The sequence below is a fragment of the Chrysemys picta genome, chromosome 1 (genome assembly GCF_011386835.1).
Source record: "Chrysemys picta bellii isolate R12L10 chromosome 1, ASM1138683v2, whole genome shotgun sequence".
NCBI lineage: Eukaryota > Metazoa > Chordata > Testudines > Emydidae > Chrysemys > Chrysemys picta.
In genome coordinates, this window is record NC_088791.1 from 281,753,442 (window position 1) to 281,772,729 (window position 19,288).

At 43.3% G+C, this 19,288-nt stretch overlaps 1 protein-coding gene across 17 annotated transcripts in view; it reads left to right on the plus strand.

The window, feature by feature from the left end:
- The window catches only part of PCDH9 (protocadherin 9), an 890,445-nt gene that overhangs the window by 238,106 nt on the left and 633,051 nt on the right, over positions 1-19,288 (plus strand). For 3 of the 17 annotated variants that reach the window (XR_010597754.1, XR_010597753.1, XM_065581141.1), the window contains exon 3: positions 15,274-15,322. The exons of the other annotated variants lie outside the window; for them this stretch is intronic. Coding sequence is in view for 1 of the 3 variants with exons in the window: in XM_065581141.1 (XP_065437213.1) it covers positions 15,274-15,322 (49 nt within the window). In the remaining 2 variants the exon portion in view is untranslated. The remainder of the gene's footprint in view (positions 1-15,273; positions 15,323-19,288) is intronic. 17 annotated transcript variants of the gene reach the window in all.

Here is a 19,288-nt window from a genome sequence, read left to right on the forward strand (position 1 = left end):
GGCCAGGAACTGTGGTCAATGGGAACTGCAGGGGCGGTGCCTGCAGAGCCGCCTAGCTGCACCTCTGCCTAGGAGCCAGAGGGTCATGCTGGCAGTTTCCCAGGAGCTGCCTGAGGTAAGCGCCACCTGGAGCCGCCTGAGGTAAGCGCCACCTGGAGCCTGCACCCCTCACACCCTCCAACACCCCAACCCCCTGCCCCAGCCTGGTGAAAATGAGCGAGTGAGCGAGGGTGGGGAAGAGTGAGCGACGGAGGGAAGGGGGAGGGAGTGAGCGGGAGCAGGGCCTCGGAGAAGTGGTGGGGCGGGGCAGGGCTCGGGCAAGGGTATTCAGTTTTCTGCAATCAGAAAGTTGTCAACCCTACATCCTGGGCATTCACTTTCTTACATCCTGGATATTGCCATGTTCAAAGAAAGTTTTGGAAATATCTTTCCTTTTAAACATGCTCTTATTAGTGCAGTAGAAACACATCAGCAATACATGAACAAGAAGCACAAACTACAAGAGAAAATATTTTAGCATATCTTAAGTCAGTTTTTTTGCAAATTTGGTATTACAGCCTGTTATGTGCGGAAATGGGAGATTGATGGGCATTGAACTCTGAAATTTTTACTTTTCTAGGCAAAACAGTGCTAAGGATATTTGTTTATTCAATGGAAAAATCAAGTCCACTGCCTGTTGTAACACAGTCTGTTTTTTTGAAGGAGCAATACTGTTCCTATTGAAATAAATTAGATTAAACCCAGCAGACATATATTGAAGGATTCAGCTGTACCATGACAGCCTGGTATTGCATCAGTTGTGCTAAGCTGCAGTACCTCACAGAAGCCCAAAGAATTAAAGGCAACATTGGTCCCAGTATTCTCAGAATGTTGGGGCTGGGTTAGAAGCGGGGTGCGGGAGGGGTTGATTGAGGGACTTTCCGAAGCCAAATCATATACTGATATGGACATCAGTTCTGTAGGGGGACACAAGCCAAAGTAGCGTAGGTACGACAAAGAAGCATAGAGAAGGGAGAGAATGATGGAACAGGTCTGTCAGCCTGCCTTTTGTGCTCAAAGTAGAAAACAAAGTTTAAAAAATTAAAGACGGGAACAAAATAAATTTATTAAACATGCTTTGTGTGCTTAAAAATTCATAAACATAGTCTGAAATATAGCAGCAGCAGGGTGATAAACTTGCCCCCTTTTCCGTTTTCTCAGTAGTGGACACTTTCACGCAACAGTACTCAAGCATAGCTTCTTACGGCAGGTGTTTTTCCCATACTGGGAGTTCACTGCCCTTGTTTTGTTAGCCTCAGCATTTTGAAAGCGTCTGCTCACCCATGGTGCTTGTGAATATATCACTGTCCATGCTGCCTTTGCCTTTTGTATTTACTGGTGTCTTATGCTTCAGGGTTTCTGATGCCCTTGAGAAGTTGTGACCATTCATTACATCTTAAAGAGTGCCAACTCATTTATTAAGACAGAGTCTGTGAGGCCTGGATGAATTTATTCTATCTAACATTTAATAAAACATTTAAATTAAAAATGTGACTTATGCTGTGACATGCTCAGTATTACCCTTTCAAGGTTTAAATTTGAGAGGCATTGGGCCCTCCTGTTAAGAACATGACATGTTATCAGTCTTGCGCCTAGGTGACAAGGCCACTGATGTTTTCCTCAGGCAGTTGTTTAATAATAAATTTTTCATTGCTGGCATGTTCAATAAATGGATTGCAACATTTATACCCAGTCTGGAAGTTTTACAAATTCCTTATAAATATCAGTAATGATAATCGTTAATAATAGAATAATGAATTTATGCTCAAAGAACCCAAGATCAATCAAGGACATTAAATCTAGCCTAGGCCTCTGCTGCTACTTTTGGGCTTTTCATACCTTAAAGTGTACCCTGTGTGGATAGGCCTATCTGGTGATTTGTTGAATTTCTTAGTGTTTCACTTGTCATATTAATTTAAATCTTTAATCTGCAGACATGTCAAGTGTATCAAGTGGCATAATAAATCAATATTATATTGCAGATGACGTCTCTGAAGAGGTTGCAATTGTGTAGTGGAATGTAATAATAGGAATAATAAAAAGAAATTGCATTTTGATCTTCCCACACTTGTTATCACAATGCTGTTCACCCTTTTTTTAAAAAGAAACATACAGCTCTGCTTGTGGAGGCAACCTCTTTCATAGAGCTTTGCCACACATTCAAAATGCAAAATAACAAACAAACAAACAACAAATCCAAATGGGGAAGGCATGTCAGTTACTATTAGGAATCTAGAAAATCACATCTATGAAGAGGGATTCTGTTGCTAAACAAGCGTTAACTTGGCATTTAAAACAAATGGTTATGGTCCCATTAGAGTTCCTGATAGTCAGGGATAATATCATTAAGAGAGTTAATAAAGGAGGAAGCTACAGTGTATATCCCTTACTGTTTTCCACTGCTTTTCACCATGTGTGTGCAGGCATTTCTGCCTGTGCAAAGTAGGCATAAACCACTATCATTCCATTTTGGCAGTGATCCTCTTAACAGACTCTTTTCACAGGCATAAATGACTATGCAATGGATAGAGCACTGGTCTGGGACTTGGAAGACCTACGATCTATTTCTTGCTCTGCCACCGGTCTGCTTGTTGACCTTGGGCAAGTCACTTCTCTTCTCAGTTCTCTATGCCTCAGTTTCCCCCTTTGTAAAATGTGGATCATGATACTGACCTCCTTTGTAAAGTGCTTTGAGAGCTATTCATGAAAAGTGTTATATAAGACCTGGGTAGTAATATTACACAAGAAGAATGACAGTGAAGAATTGAGCCCTGGTTTCTAAAGTCTTCCTATAAGAGTGTTCACCATAGATGCGCTATTAAAATTTGTCTTTGACATACAATAAGTGCAAAGAAAGAATTACTGCAGTAAACCTATCAAACTATAGGTATTTAGAAGTGAATTTGAACATACAGTATCTAGTCTCTTTTCCAGAAATTGAAGGCAAATTTATTAAGTTATATCCTACTTAAAATACTAGACCGATCCAATTTTATATAAGTAAATGGGAGAGCATACAAATGCATGGTTTTCTCCTTTATTCTGTTCAAGAGTTTAATTCTAATACTACAGGCATGCAGAATGTGCCTAAGTTTGCATGACACCTGGACCTTTTAAAATTTCCACTGTCCTGCAGGAAGAGAGGAGGGACCTTTTTTAAAGAACCCCAAGTTGTTCAATATATTTTACCTTGCAGGACAGGAGGGATTTGAAAGGGCCAAGAATTGAATACAGTGTGAGTAAGAGGCTGCATTATAGAAGTTGGAATCCTAATGAAAAACATTTCATAGAAAATCCACATGGACATAGATGTGGTTTTAAACTGTGTCCTCAGTGGATTCCCACTCCCATTTCATTAACATGAATCTCATATGTACAATCAACAGCTATTCATTTACTATTCTCTCACTCTATCTCAGAGCCACTTAGTTCAATACACCCTGGTTTTCAAGGAATCTTGAAGTGACAACTAATCTCATTTCTTCCACTTTGCTGTACAAACAGATACAATTTTGAATGAGGAAAACCTTTGCTGCTACTGAATAAAAATCTTCCTTTATGGTGATCTGTCACAGTAGGGTTACCATTCGTCCGGATTCCCCCGGACATGTCCGGCTTTTTGAGCTAAAAATAGCATCCGGGGGGAATTTGTAAATGTCCGGACTTCCCACCCCCCATGCAGAGCGCGCGCGGCTAACAGGGCAGCTGGCCAGATGGTGCCACTTACATGGGGCTCTGACAGCCAGAGAGAGCCCCTCCTCCTCTCCTCTGCAGCAGAGATCACTCCCTCCCTCCCTGCATTTGCAGATCGCCTCCGGCAGTCTGGAGCTCCTCCCCCACTGCTGCCCAGCATGCGGAACGAACGGCTTAGGCCGTTCCTGAGCAAGTTCACAGAGACCTTAGGCGAAGGCCAACAACAAGGGGGCCAGCGGGTCGGAGAAGGGGCAGGGAGGTTCTGGAGGGGGCAGTTAAGAGATGGGGAGGGGGGTTGGGAGTTCGGGGGGGGGCTTTCTGGGGGTGGGGGTGTGGATAAGGTTTTGAGCAGTCAGGGTACAGGTAGGGGGTAGGGTCCTGGGGGGCATTTGGGGGGGTCTTAGGAGGGGCAGTTAGGGGACAAGGAACAGGGAGGCTTAGGTAGGGGGTGGGGTTCTGGAGGGCAGTTAGGAGCAGGGGTCCCAGGAGGGGGCAGTCAGGGGACAAGGAGCGGGGGGGGCTGTTTGGGAGTTCGGGGGGGCTGTCAGGTGGCAGGGGTGGGGAGAGGGATCGGAGCAGTCAGGGGACAGGGAGCAGAGGGGTTTAAACGGGTTAGGAGTTCGGGGGGGGGGGGCTGTCAGGGTGGAGAGTGGTTGGATGGGGCGTGGGAGTCCCAGGGGTCTGTCTGGGGGTGGGGGTGTGGATAAGGGTTGGGGCTGTCAGGGTACAGGTAGGGTCCTAGGGGGCCAGTTAGGTTGGGGAGAGGGTCTCAGGAGGGGGCAGTCAGGGGACAAGGAGCGGGGGGAGGGTTGGGGGTTCTGAGGGGGGGAAGTGGGAGGGGCAGGGGCGGGGCTAGGGCAGGATGGGGCGGGGCTAGGGCAGGACGGGGGCGGGACTAGGGTGGGGCTCCTCCCATCCTCTTTTTTGCTTGCTGCAATATGGTAACCCTGTGTCACAGTATTAAACAAACTCTCCCTCACTACTCTTGGATCCAAGCCTAAGGACGCACCCTCTCCTCATTTAGTGTCTCTACTCTTTAGGGTATGAATCTTATTTTCCCCTTAAGTACAACAGTAGCCTCTATTTAATACATCAGTTGCAGTTTAAAAATCAGCCCTTGTTAACAAACTACTATGTGAGGTCCCACAGTTATATCCTATTCTAAGTAGATGGCAAACTGCTTCTCTCAAATGTATACGACTAAGTTGTTTTTTCAATTTTAATGCTGCTCGACTGCCTGAACACGTGAAAGCCAGAACCCCATTTTTTTTTTAATTTGACTGTTTGAATTCAGCATTCAAATGCCACATTTTGGCACTCAAAAGCAAGATGTTAATGATAGCACAGTGATATCAGTTTTTTAAAAAGGGAAAATAAAGATGCACATGAAACTTTGAAATTCGGGTTTCCTTTCTGAGTTCCCAGATTTTTCAGGCTTATTATACAGGAACACAGAAATTGCCATACTGCATCAGAATAGTGTTCCACCTAATTCAGTATCCTTTCCTCTAACAGTGGAGAATGCTAGAAGCTTCAGTGGAAGGTGCAGAGAACTCCAAAATGGACAATTATGTAATATCTTTCCCACAGAAGACGTTTCTTTCTAAGCCATCAGTTAATGGTTGGCTTATCCACTGAAGAATGAGAGTTTATATCCCCCTATAGAAAAGAATGTATTGTGTCCAGTGCTACTGTGGATGTTTAATCCTTTTTTGAATCTCACTGAGCTCTTAGCTTCAATAATATCTTGTAATAAGATGATAAAATAGTTTCTGACACCAACTTTCTCTCTGTCTGGGGGTGAGTTGTTCATTCTGATGAGAACATATTCACCAGAGTCTCTCCCGGCCTTACTGGATGTGAGATACCCTTTTTTCTAGAAGTGGACAGCTTCTTGTCCCCTGGAATGGAAAAAAAATGTGCTTCATCCTCTCAACTCTATTAATAGTGTTTAGATACTAATGGATTGGTCTTGCAATATTGAGTTTGCACCTGCTGATAGTTACCAGCTCAGTCTTGATTCAGTCAGATATATCAATCATTTATGGACCGTGGACAGATTTCAGGGCAATGTCTCTTGGAAAATAAATAAGAAAGGATTATCTGAACTGTGATCCACATAAGATTTATAATAGGTGGGTTGAAGTAAAAATAATTTTAAAATAGACTGGATTACAGGAATATGCTGATTAATGAAATAATAGGCAATAGACCAGCTCCTCAGCTGATGTAAATTGGCATACCTAACCTGAAGTCAGTAGCTTAGGAATTGGCCCAGTAGCAAATCCTAAAGGAGACTTACAACTGAAAAAGTATACCAAGGTACCATTGGTTTGGATGTTCATAGGAATGTTCAGACCTGGATGCTGAAAGGGCAGGGATGAGAGTTGGTATATGAAAGCAAGTTTAAAACTGAATATGAAGGAAGGAAAATGTGCATATTCCTGCCATTTGTTACTTGAGGAAGGGAAGGTGCTGGGCTAAGAAGACTCATACTTAAAGCACAGCTCTACTCTGGAAATCGACTGGGTAAAAATGACAGTTTCGTATGCACCAGGCCGGGCCAGGTAGTTTTTATTCCTTAATGCAACTGTCAGCCCTGCAGAACCAATGCAGCTATGGGAGAGTAAATAGGACTCTTTTGTGGCTCATGCATAATCAAAAGAATTGTTAGCCAAATCCCATTTTCAAGACTGTTCAACCCACTGTCTTCAAATTAAGTCTTCAGTTACACCCATGCAACCCCACTGAAAGCAATAGGATTTCACAGGTGCAACTGAGAAGAGCATTTGGCCTGCAGAATCTGTATTGCTGGTGGTCGTGCATGAGCTAGAAAGGCAACTGCTTGGCTTTTAAATAGCATGCTGAGACTACAGTGCTGGAAGATAAGCTGAGCAAATTTTGATGGGCAGCCAATATGGAACTGCACTATGCCATTTTTACAAAGTTCCCTTACAGAGAAGGGCCATACTTGAAAGTAGTTAGATGGGCATCCTGCTTTCCAAAATACAGAGTAAACGCTGAAAACATTACATTTGATTGACATTGAAGTGTCTTTGAATTATGAAATCATCTGAAACTTTGAATCTTCCATGTTTATTATTATTTTCCTGTGAGCCTTCCACTTGTTTAGCGTGGTTACTAAAGGGCAGGGTGAGTGTGTGTGTATGTGTGCATGCATGTGTAAGGGCACTGTTGTCCCCTTACTAAAACTCAATAGGAGTGTTTTGGTTGGCTAGCTCCCAGTACCAAAAGAAAGGGGAAGGGTTGATGGGAAATCAGGACCCTGAGACTGACAGTCCCCAGAAACAAGGGGAGAGGCCAGTGCTCCAGGTCATCCTGACTGACTGGGCGGGCAGGCTAATCAGGGAGTCAGGAGGCCAGGGGGGTCCCATCCTCTGTGTGAGCTAGAATTGCCTGGGTCAGAGAGGGTTGGGCCAAGCTAAGGAGAGAGCAGGGACCCAAGCTGAGCTGGGGAGCAGACCCATGCCAGCCAGAGGGGCCAGAAAAGGAGCCCAGGAAGCAGGTCAGTCCTGGGAGCAGAGTCATAGAAGCAGCCCACAGAGCAGACCTGTGCTGGGAGGAGAGCTGCAGCAACCGGAGCCAGAGGGGCCAGAGAAGCAGCCCAGGAGCTGGAGGCAGAGCTAGGGTTAACATTCGTCCGGATTCCCCTGGACATGTCTGGCTTTTTGAGCTAAAAATAGCATCCGGGGGGAATTTGTAAATGTCTGGACTTCCCCCCCATGCAGAGCGCGCGCAGCTAACAGGGCAGCCGGCCGGATGGTGCCACTTACATGGGGCTCCGACAGCCAGAGAGAGCCTCTTCTCCTCTCCCCTGCAGCTGAAATCACACCCTCCCTCCCTGCATTCGCAGATCGCCTCCGGCAGTCTGGAGCTCCTCCCCCTCTCCTCCTCCCCTGCTGCCCAGCCTGCCGGGACGAGCGGCACAGTAAGGGGGCCAGGGGGTCGGAGAAGGGGCAGGAAGGTTCTAGAGGGGGCAGTCAAGAGACGGGGGGGGGTTCTGGATAAGGTTTTGGGCAGTCAAGGTACAGGTAGGGGGCAGTTAGGGGAAAAGGAACAGGGAGGCTTAGGTAGGGGGTGGGGTTCTGGAGGGCAGTTAGGAGCAGGGGTCCCAGGAGGGGTAGTCAGGGGACAAGGAGCGGGGGGGGTGTCTGAGAGTTCTGGGGGAGCTGTCGGGGGTGGGGACTGGTTGGATGGGGCGTGGGAATCCCAGAGGTCTGTCTGGGGGTGGGAGTGTGGATAAAGGTTGGGGCAGTCAGGGTACAGGTAGGGGGTAGAATCCTAGGGGGCCAGTTAGGATGGGGGGAGGGTCTCAGGAGGGGGCAGTCAGGGGACAAGGAGCGGGGGGAGGGTTGGGGATTCTGAGGGGCGTGGGAAGTGGGAGGGAGTGGAAGGGGTAGGGGCGAGGCTAGGGCAGGATGGGGATGGGGCTAGGGTGGGGCTCCTCCCGTCCTCTTTTTTGCTTGCTGAAATATGGTAACTCTAGGCAGAGCAGCAGCAGCAGCCGTGCCGAGGCAGAGTGAAGCTGCAGCTGAGTCAGAGTGGAGTTGGAGCTGGGTTTGGAGCAGTTGGGAGCTGGGTGCAGGGACCAGCTGAGGATTGCTGAGAAGGAGCAGAGGAGAGCGAGGAGGACCCTGGGTCGCGGGCCTAGTGCAGGGAGATGCCCCCAGCCAAGAGGCCTTGCAGGTCAGACTTGGAGGGGGATCGTAACCCTGACGGGGCGGGGGCAATGATGAGAAGAAGAGTCCTGCCACCTAATGCCTGAGGGCGTGTGGCCACCACCAGAGCAAGTGTCCAACTCACAGCATCCCTGCAGCACAGCCAGGACCTGAAAAGGAGGCCTGGGACATGTGAGGAACAGGCTGTGAACTTCCCTTACATTCCAGAGATGCTGGTTGTGATGTCCCCCTGCTACAGAGTGGGATTATGTGTTTTCCTTTAACTTTTCCCATTTTTTCCGTATTTTTTTTTAAATTGCTGTTTAATAAATTGTATTTGCTTTGAACTGTATGTAATGATGAGTGGGTCAGTGAAGCATCCAGTGAAGAGAGAGCACACTGGAGTGGGGACACCCTAGTCCCTGCCCTAAGTGACCACAACGAGGTTGGGGGTCGAGCCCTTCAGGAATCCTTGGCCCAGCCTTGTTGGGGTTGCAAGGACTCTGCCACACAGGAGAGTGGAAGGGGAACCCTTGAGGTCAGGCAGGCCTCTGGGTAAAGGAAGTGGGAGCAAGGACTCAGATCCTTTTGCTAGCCCATTTCACCAGGGTAGTGTATAAGCCAGGAAAGTTCCCTACAATAGCTTACACATGCATGTGTGTTTCTCGTAGTATATTCCAGAATACAGTGCCTGCTGTCTCACTGATAGAGAGAATTTTATGGACATAATCATTTGATGTTCGTTTCCTAAGCTTGCTTGATCTTGTTTTAAAGTATCAAGATTTTTCTATCTCAGGAGAAGAATAGAATAGAATTTGTTGGGAAATCTTCCATTATATATCTAGATTTTTTTTCCCCTGGCCAGCCTTCAAAACCTCCAGGGTCTCTTTACCAGACATTTATCAAATTCAGTTAAGGTACGATCAACTCTCTTTAACACAATATATACATAAGTTGCACTGTTGTGGCAGGCTAATAAAATATATCAACCTTTTTGCCTTCCCCCCCAATTTTTTTTTCTCCCAGGTTGAATGCAGCATGTCACGAATGAAAGTTGTTTTATTTATTTAACTTAGCTGTTTTGAAATGTAATTGCTTCCAACCTTTCTTTGAGGTATATTACTTTGGGAAGCTATGTCTATGCCTCCTAGGGAAAGCAGTGGATATCCTGCAAAGAAGTAGCTTTCAACTATTCCAACCTGCAGGCTAAAACAGTACTAACATTAATGTTTCTACTATAAACTTGTTCATCATGCCACTATTTCATTTCCTGGCTTTTTTTCCTCCTTTAATATGCTGTGAGAGTCTTAGGAAAAAGAATGTGGCAGTTGCTGGTATGTCAAGAGCTTAGCAGATTAGACACTCTGTCACATGAAGTGAGAAAATAAATTCTAACAAAAAATTAGGTATCTAAAAAAACTTACAAGTACATTGGGTTGTTAGCTCATTATTCCTAAGAAGTGTGGCTCAGCGCAGATACTTAGAGGAGAGTCTATCTGGTAAAGTGGCATTATGAATGGGACTTCATAGGGACATGGGGTAATTTCATAAAGAGCTATTTCCATTATGAGAAAGTTGTATTCATTACTTGATAAAGGTAGTTGGGGAAATAAATTGAAGACAATTTCTTAAACAGCTCACATTTGGGAAAACACCATTTAAACAATGAAAGCAGAGTGCTGGAATCTATTTACTGTACTAGCTATGGTATTTAATTCAGGGGGAAATGGTATATATTAATAAACATTCTAATATTATTTTTGGGACATTGCCCAGCACCAGGTTGACAGACACATGGTGTGGGGTCAATCTGCTGTTGGAAAGGTGCACAGTTATGGAAATCTAGGAGCTGTTTTGGTCTTCAGTCTGCTGGGGGGGGGAGTCTTCACAGCCTCTGGTTTGCATCTGCGGACTGGTTTGCACATGACCAAACAATAGCTCGGTCTGCTATGTTGAGCTTTTCACACAGTGTGTCCCCTATCTCCTCAAATGCCAGCAGTTCATTTGATACATATCCCAAAACCATGTGTGTACAGAAAGGCCTTGTCATTTGATTCAACTGCCCTTTGCTTTATTTGCAAGGACCACTCAACAGGCCAAACAACACGCACGCTGCACTGCACTAGAAATATAAAAGTGAGCAATCTGGATTGTGAGAATGGTAGAATTTGTGATGAGACAAAACCAACCATGAAACATCAAATTATGTTTAAAAAAAAAAAAAGTAGTAACAAAACCCAATCAGGAAATTCCTCCTTGACCCCACAGTGTGATAGAATCTAATCCTGTGGTCCCTGAGTTCTGAATAAGAGAGTGACTTATAACATCTTCTTATGAAGTATCAAAATTGCCCCAAAGTGACCACATCATATGATATGTAAGCATCTGGCTTAAGAACAATCAAAATGGAGGATACATAGATTAACTCAGTTTCAAAGAAGAGAAATTGGTCATATTGGACTTGTGCAAGACCCCTGTACGCAAAGATAAGCAAAATCCCAGATGGCCAGGCTACACAATTCTGGGCCTTACCACTATTTCTATGGGTGGCTGGACCTGAGTGATGGCTGTGAGGATGTTCAGAATATGAGACTTCTAACCCAGGTTTACTTGATTGGAGCCAGACATCAAGGCTAGTCACTCTTACTTCATCACCTTTAAAAGAAGCAATTTGGGCCAGGGCCCTAAAGGGAACCTTGGATAAATGATGGTCAAGGGAACATATTGAGAACTGGGAAACATTGTCGCCAATGGCAGTATTGCTAGAGATTCCATGTGTGCCAGAATCAGCTCATGCCAACGGGTAAACACTCCTTTACTTGCTACCTGACAGCAAAGAGGGGTGAGCGGTATTGAAAATACATTCCTAAAACACGATGTAGGTGTTTATGCCAGGAATTCCCAGGGATTATACTGAGATCTGTGTGGCAAACACTTCCTCCTCATTATAATGCTTCAAAAATAGACCTTTTTTTGTATTTGTATTAAAACTGAAATGAGACAATTATTCTCTCTGATTTCAAATATTTCCTCAGCAATGACCTTTTCCTTGGGCAATCTTTAAAAGACAAATACACCCCTTCACACTTAAGTTGATGACTAGTGTAAAAGGTTTATGAAACAACCTATTTGACTTCAAAGAAAGATATTTCAATCACCGTTCCAACATTTCTGCCTTACTAATAAGTGAACTAGATGCTTGTTTGATAATTGAAAGGATAGTAAGTAGGTATGTTCTGTCTATTTAAATACTTCCTATGATACTCGTCCTTCGTACATTATGAGAGGGTCAATTCCTGAATGTCATGGAACACATAGACTTGCTGTGATGAAAGTCAATCCTGAGTTGAGAACAAGAAGTTCTTTTCACTTTGGAAACACTGGCATGGGACTGGTAAATAACCATTCACTTTTAAGGTCAAACCATAATAAATGAAGGACAAATCTGATTCCTGACAATTTTTTACACAAATCCCAGTTGACTTCAATGGCTGCTCCAGTTGTACTACAATGGCAGGACATGACCTGAAATTTACTTGAGGGTTTCAAGCTTTTTTATAGGTTACACCGAATATTGATCTGGTTTTACAGCAGTAAGTAAGGGTTCTTTTTTTTTATCAGAACTTTCATTGCATACATGAAAAGAACAGGAGTACTTGTGGCATGTTAGAGACTAACAAATTTATTTGAGCATAAGCTTTCGTGGGCTACAGTCCACTTCTTCGGATGCATAGAATGGACTATTCCACGAAAGCTTATGCTCAAATAAATTTGTTAGTCTCTAAGGTGCCACAAGTACTTCTGTTCTTTTTGCGGCTACAGACTAACACGGCTGCTACTCTAAAACATTGCATACATGGGTTGTTGTTTTGTTTGTTTGTTTTAAACAATTTTCCTCTTGCAAAGATAGCTGTATTTGGATATGGAAACTCAGTAATTAGTGACAATAGAGGCTTTTATACAGATTTTTTTATTTAGTTATTTTTTAATTTGTGAAATTTGGGCCGTAGACGGAACCTTTTGTGATGACACCTCCCATAATGCATGTTCTGCTCAAGGCTGTTCACAGGTTACTGAGCCTGAGATCCATGGCTTTAAAGCCTTTTCCAGTCATTTACTGAATGATGCTCATTCACTCTGTTTAGAATTGGGTTTGATATGAGGTCAGCCGCAGAGTCACTAAGTCACTTGACCTGTTTTCAATGTTTTATTTCAATCCTGAAACCTGAACCCTTTTTATCTTGTGCAACATCAACTGAGTGCAAATCCTCTTGATATGATTAGTTGTTTTTCTACTTACTTTGTAGTGCTTTTGTTTACTCAACATTGCTTTCTCATATTCTATTTACAGACATCAGATAACTTCTACTGTGAATTATGTAACTTAATGCCTTGTAAATGTTAACAGTCTTGATATGTGAAATGTATCCTATTTATAGGTCCCAACCATGATAGCTTGACTGTTCCACAGGAAATGCTAAGATCTGTGTATAAATCTCTCTCTCTCTCTCTCTCTCTTTCTCTCTCTCTCTCTCTCTCTCTCTCACACACACACATACACACACACACACACACACAAGCTTTAGTGCATTAGGTATGCTTGTGTGTGTGTATGTAATCTTACTATATATATATATATGTATGTGTGTGATCACTGATAGAATATCCAGGGCCCAATCCTTAAACCCTCATTGTCAGGTGAATAGAATTGTGTGGCAATTAGAATTTCTGTTCCACGGAAAATTCTGCAATTTCAGGGTTTTGTGTTTTTTTTCAATTCCAAATTGGAACAAAAAGTCAGAATTGTGAATTTTACTGCAAAATGGAAATTTTGAAACATTTCAGGACCATCTGAGCAGCCCCAGAGATCCTGGCTTCCTGCCAGCCCACCCACCAACCAACTGGTTCTTTCAGGAAACCAGGCAGGCAGTTTGGTTGTCCAGCCTGCCCAATTTCCATTGAAAGTTTTGTTGGAATCAACACATTCCTAAAGAACATTTTGGTTCCATCTAATCAGCATTTTCCAATGGAAAACTGTTCTGTGGGAAAATTCTTGACCAGTCTTACATATGAATAATCATTATGGGGCACTTTCTCACATTTTACTCACATCAAGTAGCGTACCTATTCATGCAGTACGATTCTTCTCAACTTAATTAAGGGTGACAGAATATGGCCCTATATAAGCAGTTTTTTACAAGACACTACAGCACTGCTTGAGTGGGTAAGGATTACCCATGAGTGTTGCTTTTTCATTACATAAATCTATTGCAGCGCTAATGCGGGGATGGGCTGGCTGTGGCTTCCCGCCTCCCCCATTGGCCTGGAGCGACGAACCACGGCCAGTGGGACCCGCGATTGGCCGAACCTGCGGACGCGGCCGGTAAACAAACTGGCCCGGCCCTCCAGGGTGCTTACCCTGGCGAGCCACGTGCCAAAGGTTGCCGATCCCTGCCGTAGGTTATTGAGCATGGTGATTCTTTGGGCAAGTTCACAACAGAGTCACATTGGGATGAATCTGAGGTTCTCAATCTTTAAAGTAGTCAATAAACCAATTAATGTATCAACAGCAAAAGCTGTTAAGCAGCAGTGCAATAACACTACTGATCCTGCCACTGATCTCTGGATTGGTATAGAAGGAAAAGAATGCAGTATTGTTTTATTCTTTGTGCTACTGGATCAAAACTATAATAGCACTTGGCACTAGAACAATGGAAGGAAAGGACAAGTTTCTTTGAAATTATTTGTTAAATAATCACTTTTTGAATAGATGGTAATTTAAAAAACAAGACAACAGCAAAAACAAACAAAAAAATAAATTGATAGATTGTGTTAGCTTGTAAAATCATTGTTTAGAAAATGTAAATGCCTGTTCTAAAACTTGCATACTGCTATCAATGGAATTAAGTGAAGATTTTCATTCCAGTAACTGACAACCTGTGTAGCAGACTATGCCACACCTTGCATCTTGTTTCCCTCTCCTTTCTTCCTAATCTTGAAAGCCTCACGTATCATTAACAATCAAGTCAGGCTTTCTGACTGGAACAGAATCATTACAAATAAATACCTTAACACTCTGTGCACGTTAATGCAACAGAACAAATCTTAGCACCAATTTGCAGGCACTAAAACCCATTAGAGCACTGGCCCCAAAAGGGGTAATTCGTTGAAAATGCACTAATTATTACTTGGGCTCTTTGGAAGGATTTTGGGTTGATGCCAGATGTTAATAAGATTTTCAGTGACTGAGTTCTTTGGGCAGCTCCCAGAATGAAACCAGTAACCAGAGACATTTTCCTTACTAGCTTGAACCGACGCATTCTGGTTTAGTAGAATTTTTTGTGCAAAATGACCCATATTTCTCAGCTCCAGTGTGTAGCACTGGGATGTGAAATGAAACTACCACATTACGATCCCTAAGACCTCTTCATTCAGTCTGGATTTTGGATGTCCCAGTTGTATTATCATTGTCATCTTGCTGCTCTTCAGCAAGGAGCTGAAAAGTAGTCAGCGCATATTAATAAATTGGTAAATGTTTACACCAATGTCATCGCTGGTACGCAGCAGACTTTCTGTGGGGGAGCTAGTCTGTGAAAAATGGGCACTATGTGAATTTATGGCTCTGTCAGGTCAGTTTCACGGCTAAGGGAATGGGGTATAGTGGTTATCGACCAGCAGAGGATTTATGGCTAGGATTGACTATCGTTGTTTTGCACAATGGATTGTTTCTCACACATCTCATAAATAATGTGCAGCATTTCATTCAAACTGATGAATATACCAAAAAAAAGGTTCCCCCCCCCTTCTGCTTTGCACTGAAACAGTGAAAACATCTTGTCATTTATTTGTTCTGCCTTTGCAGCTACAAGGACTGAAAGAGAAGAGCGTAAACCATGCATACATTCATTCAGGTACCTATTTTTTTTCCATGAAAAAGAAGCCATATGCAATAAGCTGCACTGGTTCTTGGTCTCTCTTTATCTAATTTGAGTCAATGGTAGAACTAGATTCTTTAGTAAACTTTAACATCCTTCATGTTCGGTAGGGTGCAAATATTCATGGAAAGTAGAAGGCCAAATTCTGTACGAGATGCTCTCCATTGACTTCAATGGAGTGTCACCCATTTGAACCAGCAAAGAGTTTGGCTCACAGTCTTTAAAATACCTTAAAAGTTTCTTCAAATAAACTTTGAGAAAAAGCTTCTTCCCACATCTGTAGTTGCCCGTTCATGTGTGAGCTGATAAAAGCACCTGCCTTTTAATGTTATCCTCTTGCTTATACTACTGAACTTTATTAATTCATTATAATCCTTTTCAGTGACAACATCACTTATACTTATACCTCTCTTTCCTTTCCTACATCACTATCATTGAAGATAGTGATGGGGGGAAATCTGTTTTAAATACTCAGGATGATCTATTGCAAAAACCCTCATTGATGAGCAGTTTCCAGCCACAAGTAGTGGCGGAGCTCATGGTATTCGAATCTAGTATGTTTTGAGGAACAGCAAGAAAATCAAGTCTTAGTTCTAGGGCATCCAGCAGGGGTTGTTGTAGATACTGAAACAGGCCTTTCCATTAATTGATTTAATGTACATTCACTTGGAAATATTGTTTGCAAAGTCCTGCAGTCACACAAGATCATTGGTGGCATGGCCAGGATAGCAAACTCTTAATAGATCTGAATTAGAATAGATCTGAATTAGATTTGCACAATTTTCCCTTGATATATTAATATTTGCCTTATGTATTGAAGGCAAATTACTTTTTTTAAGGCACAGTGAGAAAAATACACATTTTTATTTTGATGAGGACATCCAAGCAGTGGTAAATCAAGAGTAAATATCATTAGTCTGTTGATTTAGGTCTTTGTTGGCAGGGTGCCCAAAGCTCAACACAATTTATATCCACAGGTCCATCTGGAGGGATGCCTCACCACAAAAGAAATGGGGGTCTAGGCCAGTGGTTCTCAAACTAGGGCCACTGCTTGTTCAGGGAAAGCCCCTGGCAGGCTGGGCCGATTTGTTTATCTGCCGCGTCCACAAGTTCAGCCGATAGTGGCTCCCACTGGCTGCGGTTCACTGCTCCAGGCCCATGAGGGATGCAAGAAGGGCGGCCAGCATGTCCCTTGGCCCTTGCCACTTCCTGCCACCCACGTTGGCCTGGAGCGGTGGACTGCGGCCAGTAGGAGCCGCGATCAGCTGAACCCGCGGATGCAGCAGGTAAACAAACTGGCCCGGCCCGCCAGGGGTTCCCTGAACAAGCGGCGGACCTAGTTTGAGAACCACTGGTCTAGGGAACATGAAGGATGATGACTCAGGCAGGGGTGATGGCTGATCCTCTTGTGCTGAAGTTCAGCTACTCATGCGTTGTTATGAAATGAGATTCAGAATCAAACACACATGCTGCTAATAGCAGGAGGTCCATGAGGGAAAAAAACTAAGGTATCTAGGACTATCAGATAATCACACGTTGACGATGTCACAGTGATGATGACCTTTCCAATTGCTTCCTTTACCTAAGGGGAGAGTAAGCCATCCCATCCCTCTGGGTACTGTGGGTGACAGTGGGTAAGCACGCATCTGCCCAGAGCACTGTGAAAGGGAAGTGCTTCCTCAGCCCAATTATGAACCCAACATAATAGTCTTATATTTAATACTTTTGTGAATCTCCGGATCCTGTCCCCCTTCTCTACTAACACCCACATCTACCGCTCCCTACAGGTGTTCACATCTTGTCTTTGAGTAAGCAATTGAGAGTCTTTGAATAGTGCTTTAGCTATATGAATATTTAATGGCAGGTTTTACTGTGGTAAAGTATCTGTATCAAGCATCTCATCTCTTGAAACATATAATTACCTGAGGTGAGCAGAAAATTTGATGCATGCTCATGATTTGTATGTAAAATCTTTTCTCATTGTCCTGATTTTTATCTGCATATTTTGTATATTGTGTATTTCTAGAAGATCATCTAGTGTATATTTTTATAATATAAATTATTAGGTGCTAAATCATGTTGTATATGATAAATAGAATGGAGTTGTTAACTATAACTCAGAAGATCTGGGTTCAATCTCTGACTCTCAGACTTCCTCAGTGATCTTGGGCAAGTCACTTAATTTCTCTGTGTCAGTTCTGCATCAATAATATTGGCATAATTATACATTTTAATCCATCCCTTGTTCATCTTGTCATTTAGACTGTAAGTTTTTGGAAGCAGGGCATGGCTTTTAACAGGTGTTTTATATAGCAACTAGATCAATTTGCCCAAAAATCTCATTGGGGGGTCTGTAGATGCTTCTCTAATAAATAAAATGTAAATATGTAAATAACTATTACCTATTACAGCCATATTTGTAAATATTAAATCGTAGCCAGTGAAACCAGCTCCTGGTGCCTGTTACACTATGTAGTGAAGCAGAAAGAGAAAATGTGCAAATGTTGTACTATATATTGTATGTGTTTATCACTGATCTAGTTAAACTCCTTCTTTTGAACTCATCAGACTGCTGTGAGGGGATCCTTGTGCTTTAAGCCTACAGTGTCTGAACAGAGTCCAAGCACTGCCCCTGGGTTGCGGTCTCTAGGCATACTTTTGGGGTGCAGATCATCTGTCTAGCATTCCGTCCTGAGAGTTGAGATGTGGTCCAGATGACTCCTCAGACTCCTACGTAGCTTAGTATCAGAGTCTGGATCTGTAAAAAGCGACAAAGAGTCCTGTGGCACCTTATAGACTAACAGACGTATTGGAGCATAAGCTTTTGTGGGTTTATACCCATTTCGTCAGACGCATGAATACCGACGAAAGCTTATGCTCCAATACATCTGTTAGTCTATAAGGGGCCACAGGACTCTTTGTCGCTTTCTATGTAGCTTAGACACCCTCTCTTCCAGAATTCCAGCTTTGTGGGTGCTCTGGGTTCATAGGTTAACTCTTCGGGGGCACACGACAGGTATAACATATAACACACATACAGACTTTGCACGTGATTCTAAAACACTATTGCTCATTCCTTAATAGCATGAGAAATAACAGGTCTATAAAAAGTAATAAACCCTACATATATTTCCCTGCCTCAGTTTCCTCACCACTCTGGAGCATTACTTGGGCTGGGGTCACTGTACTATGGGGGTCTCCTGGATCCTTCTGCTGCAACTCTTGATTTCTGGTCTATGGACCCTCTAGCTCACTCTTTCAGCTTGCTTCTTCTGATGTTGGTTGGTCCTGCAGCTAAACTGGGCCCTCCCCTGTTATGAAATCATGTCCATTTCTTGCCCAGAACTTCCTGCCTTTCTCTCTAAAGCCTTCCCCCATGAGTCCTTTTTAACCCCCTGCTCTGTCTCTTCTGTGTCTGTCTTGTTTGAGAATGTTGCACTCTCCAAAAGACAGCCCCTGGTCTATGGCCTGGAGAAAAATGGTTCACCTTGCTTTAGCCAGCCTCTTTAGTGTATCCATTGTGCAGCCACCATAGAGTGGTTAAACTTAACTACTCTCCATTGTCCCAAGTCTGATGGGTACATGATACTGGTCCTGTCTGCCCATGATGCATTCCATATTTACATGGAGATATTAAATGATAGAGCAGTTTTCATAGTAACAACTTCATAATATCAGTCAGAATTCATAAATTATACAGACAAATTCCCCAAATCATCACAGAGTAATACAAGAAGGAGTCATTTTAAAATCTGGTGTTGTATGGAGAGCCCTTTCTCTGACATCAGGAAGAGGACAAACTTACTTTGGAGGCTGGGTTCAATGAATTTTCCCAACCCCCTCTTTTCCCTTTTTTTCTCTGCCACAACCAATCACATTGCTACTGTGATCTACCTTTCCTTTGGCTAAGAAAGGGCAATATGGTCTCTAATGTTAATGTGC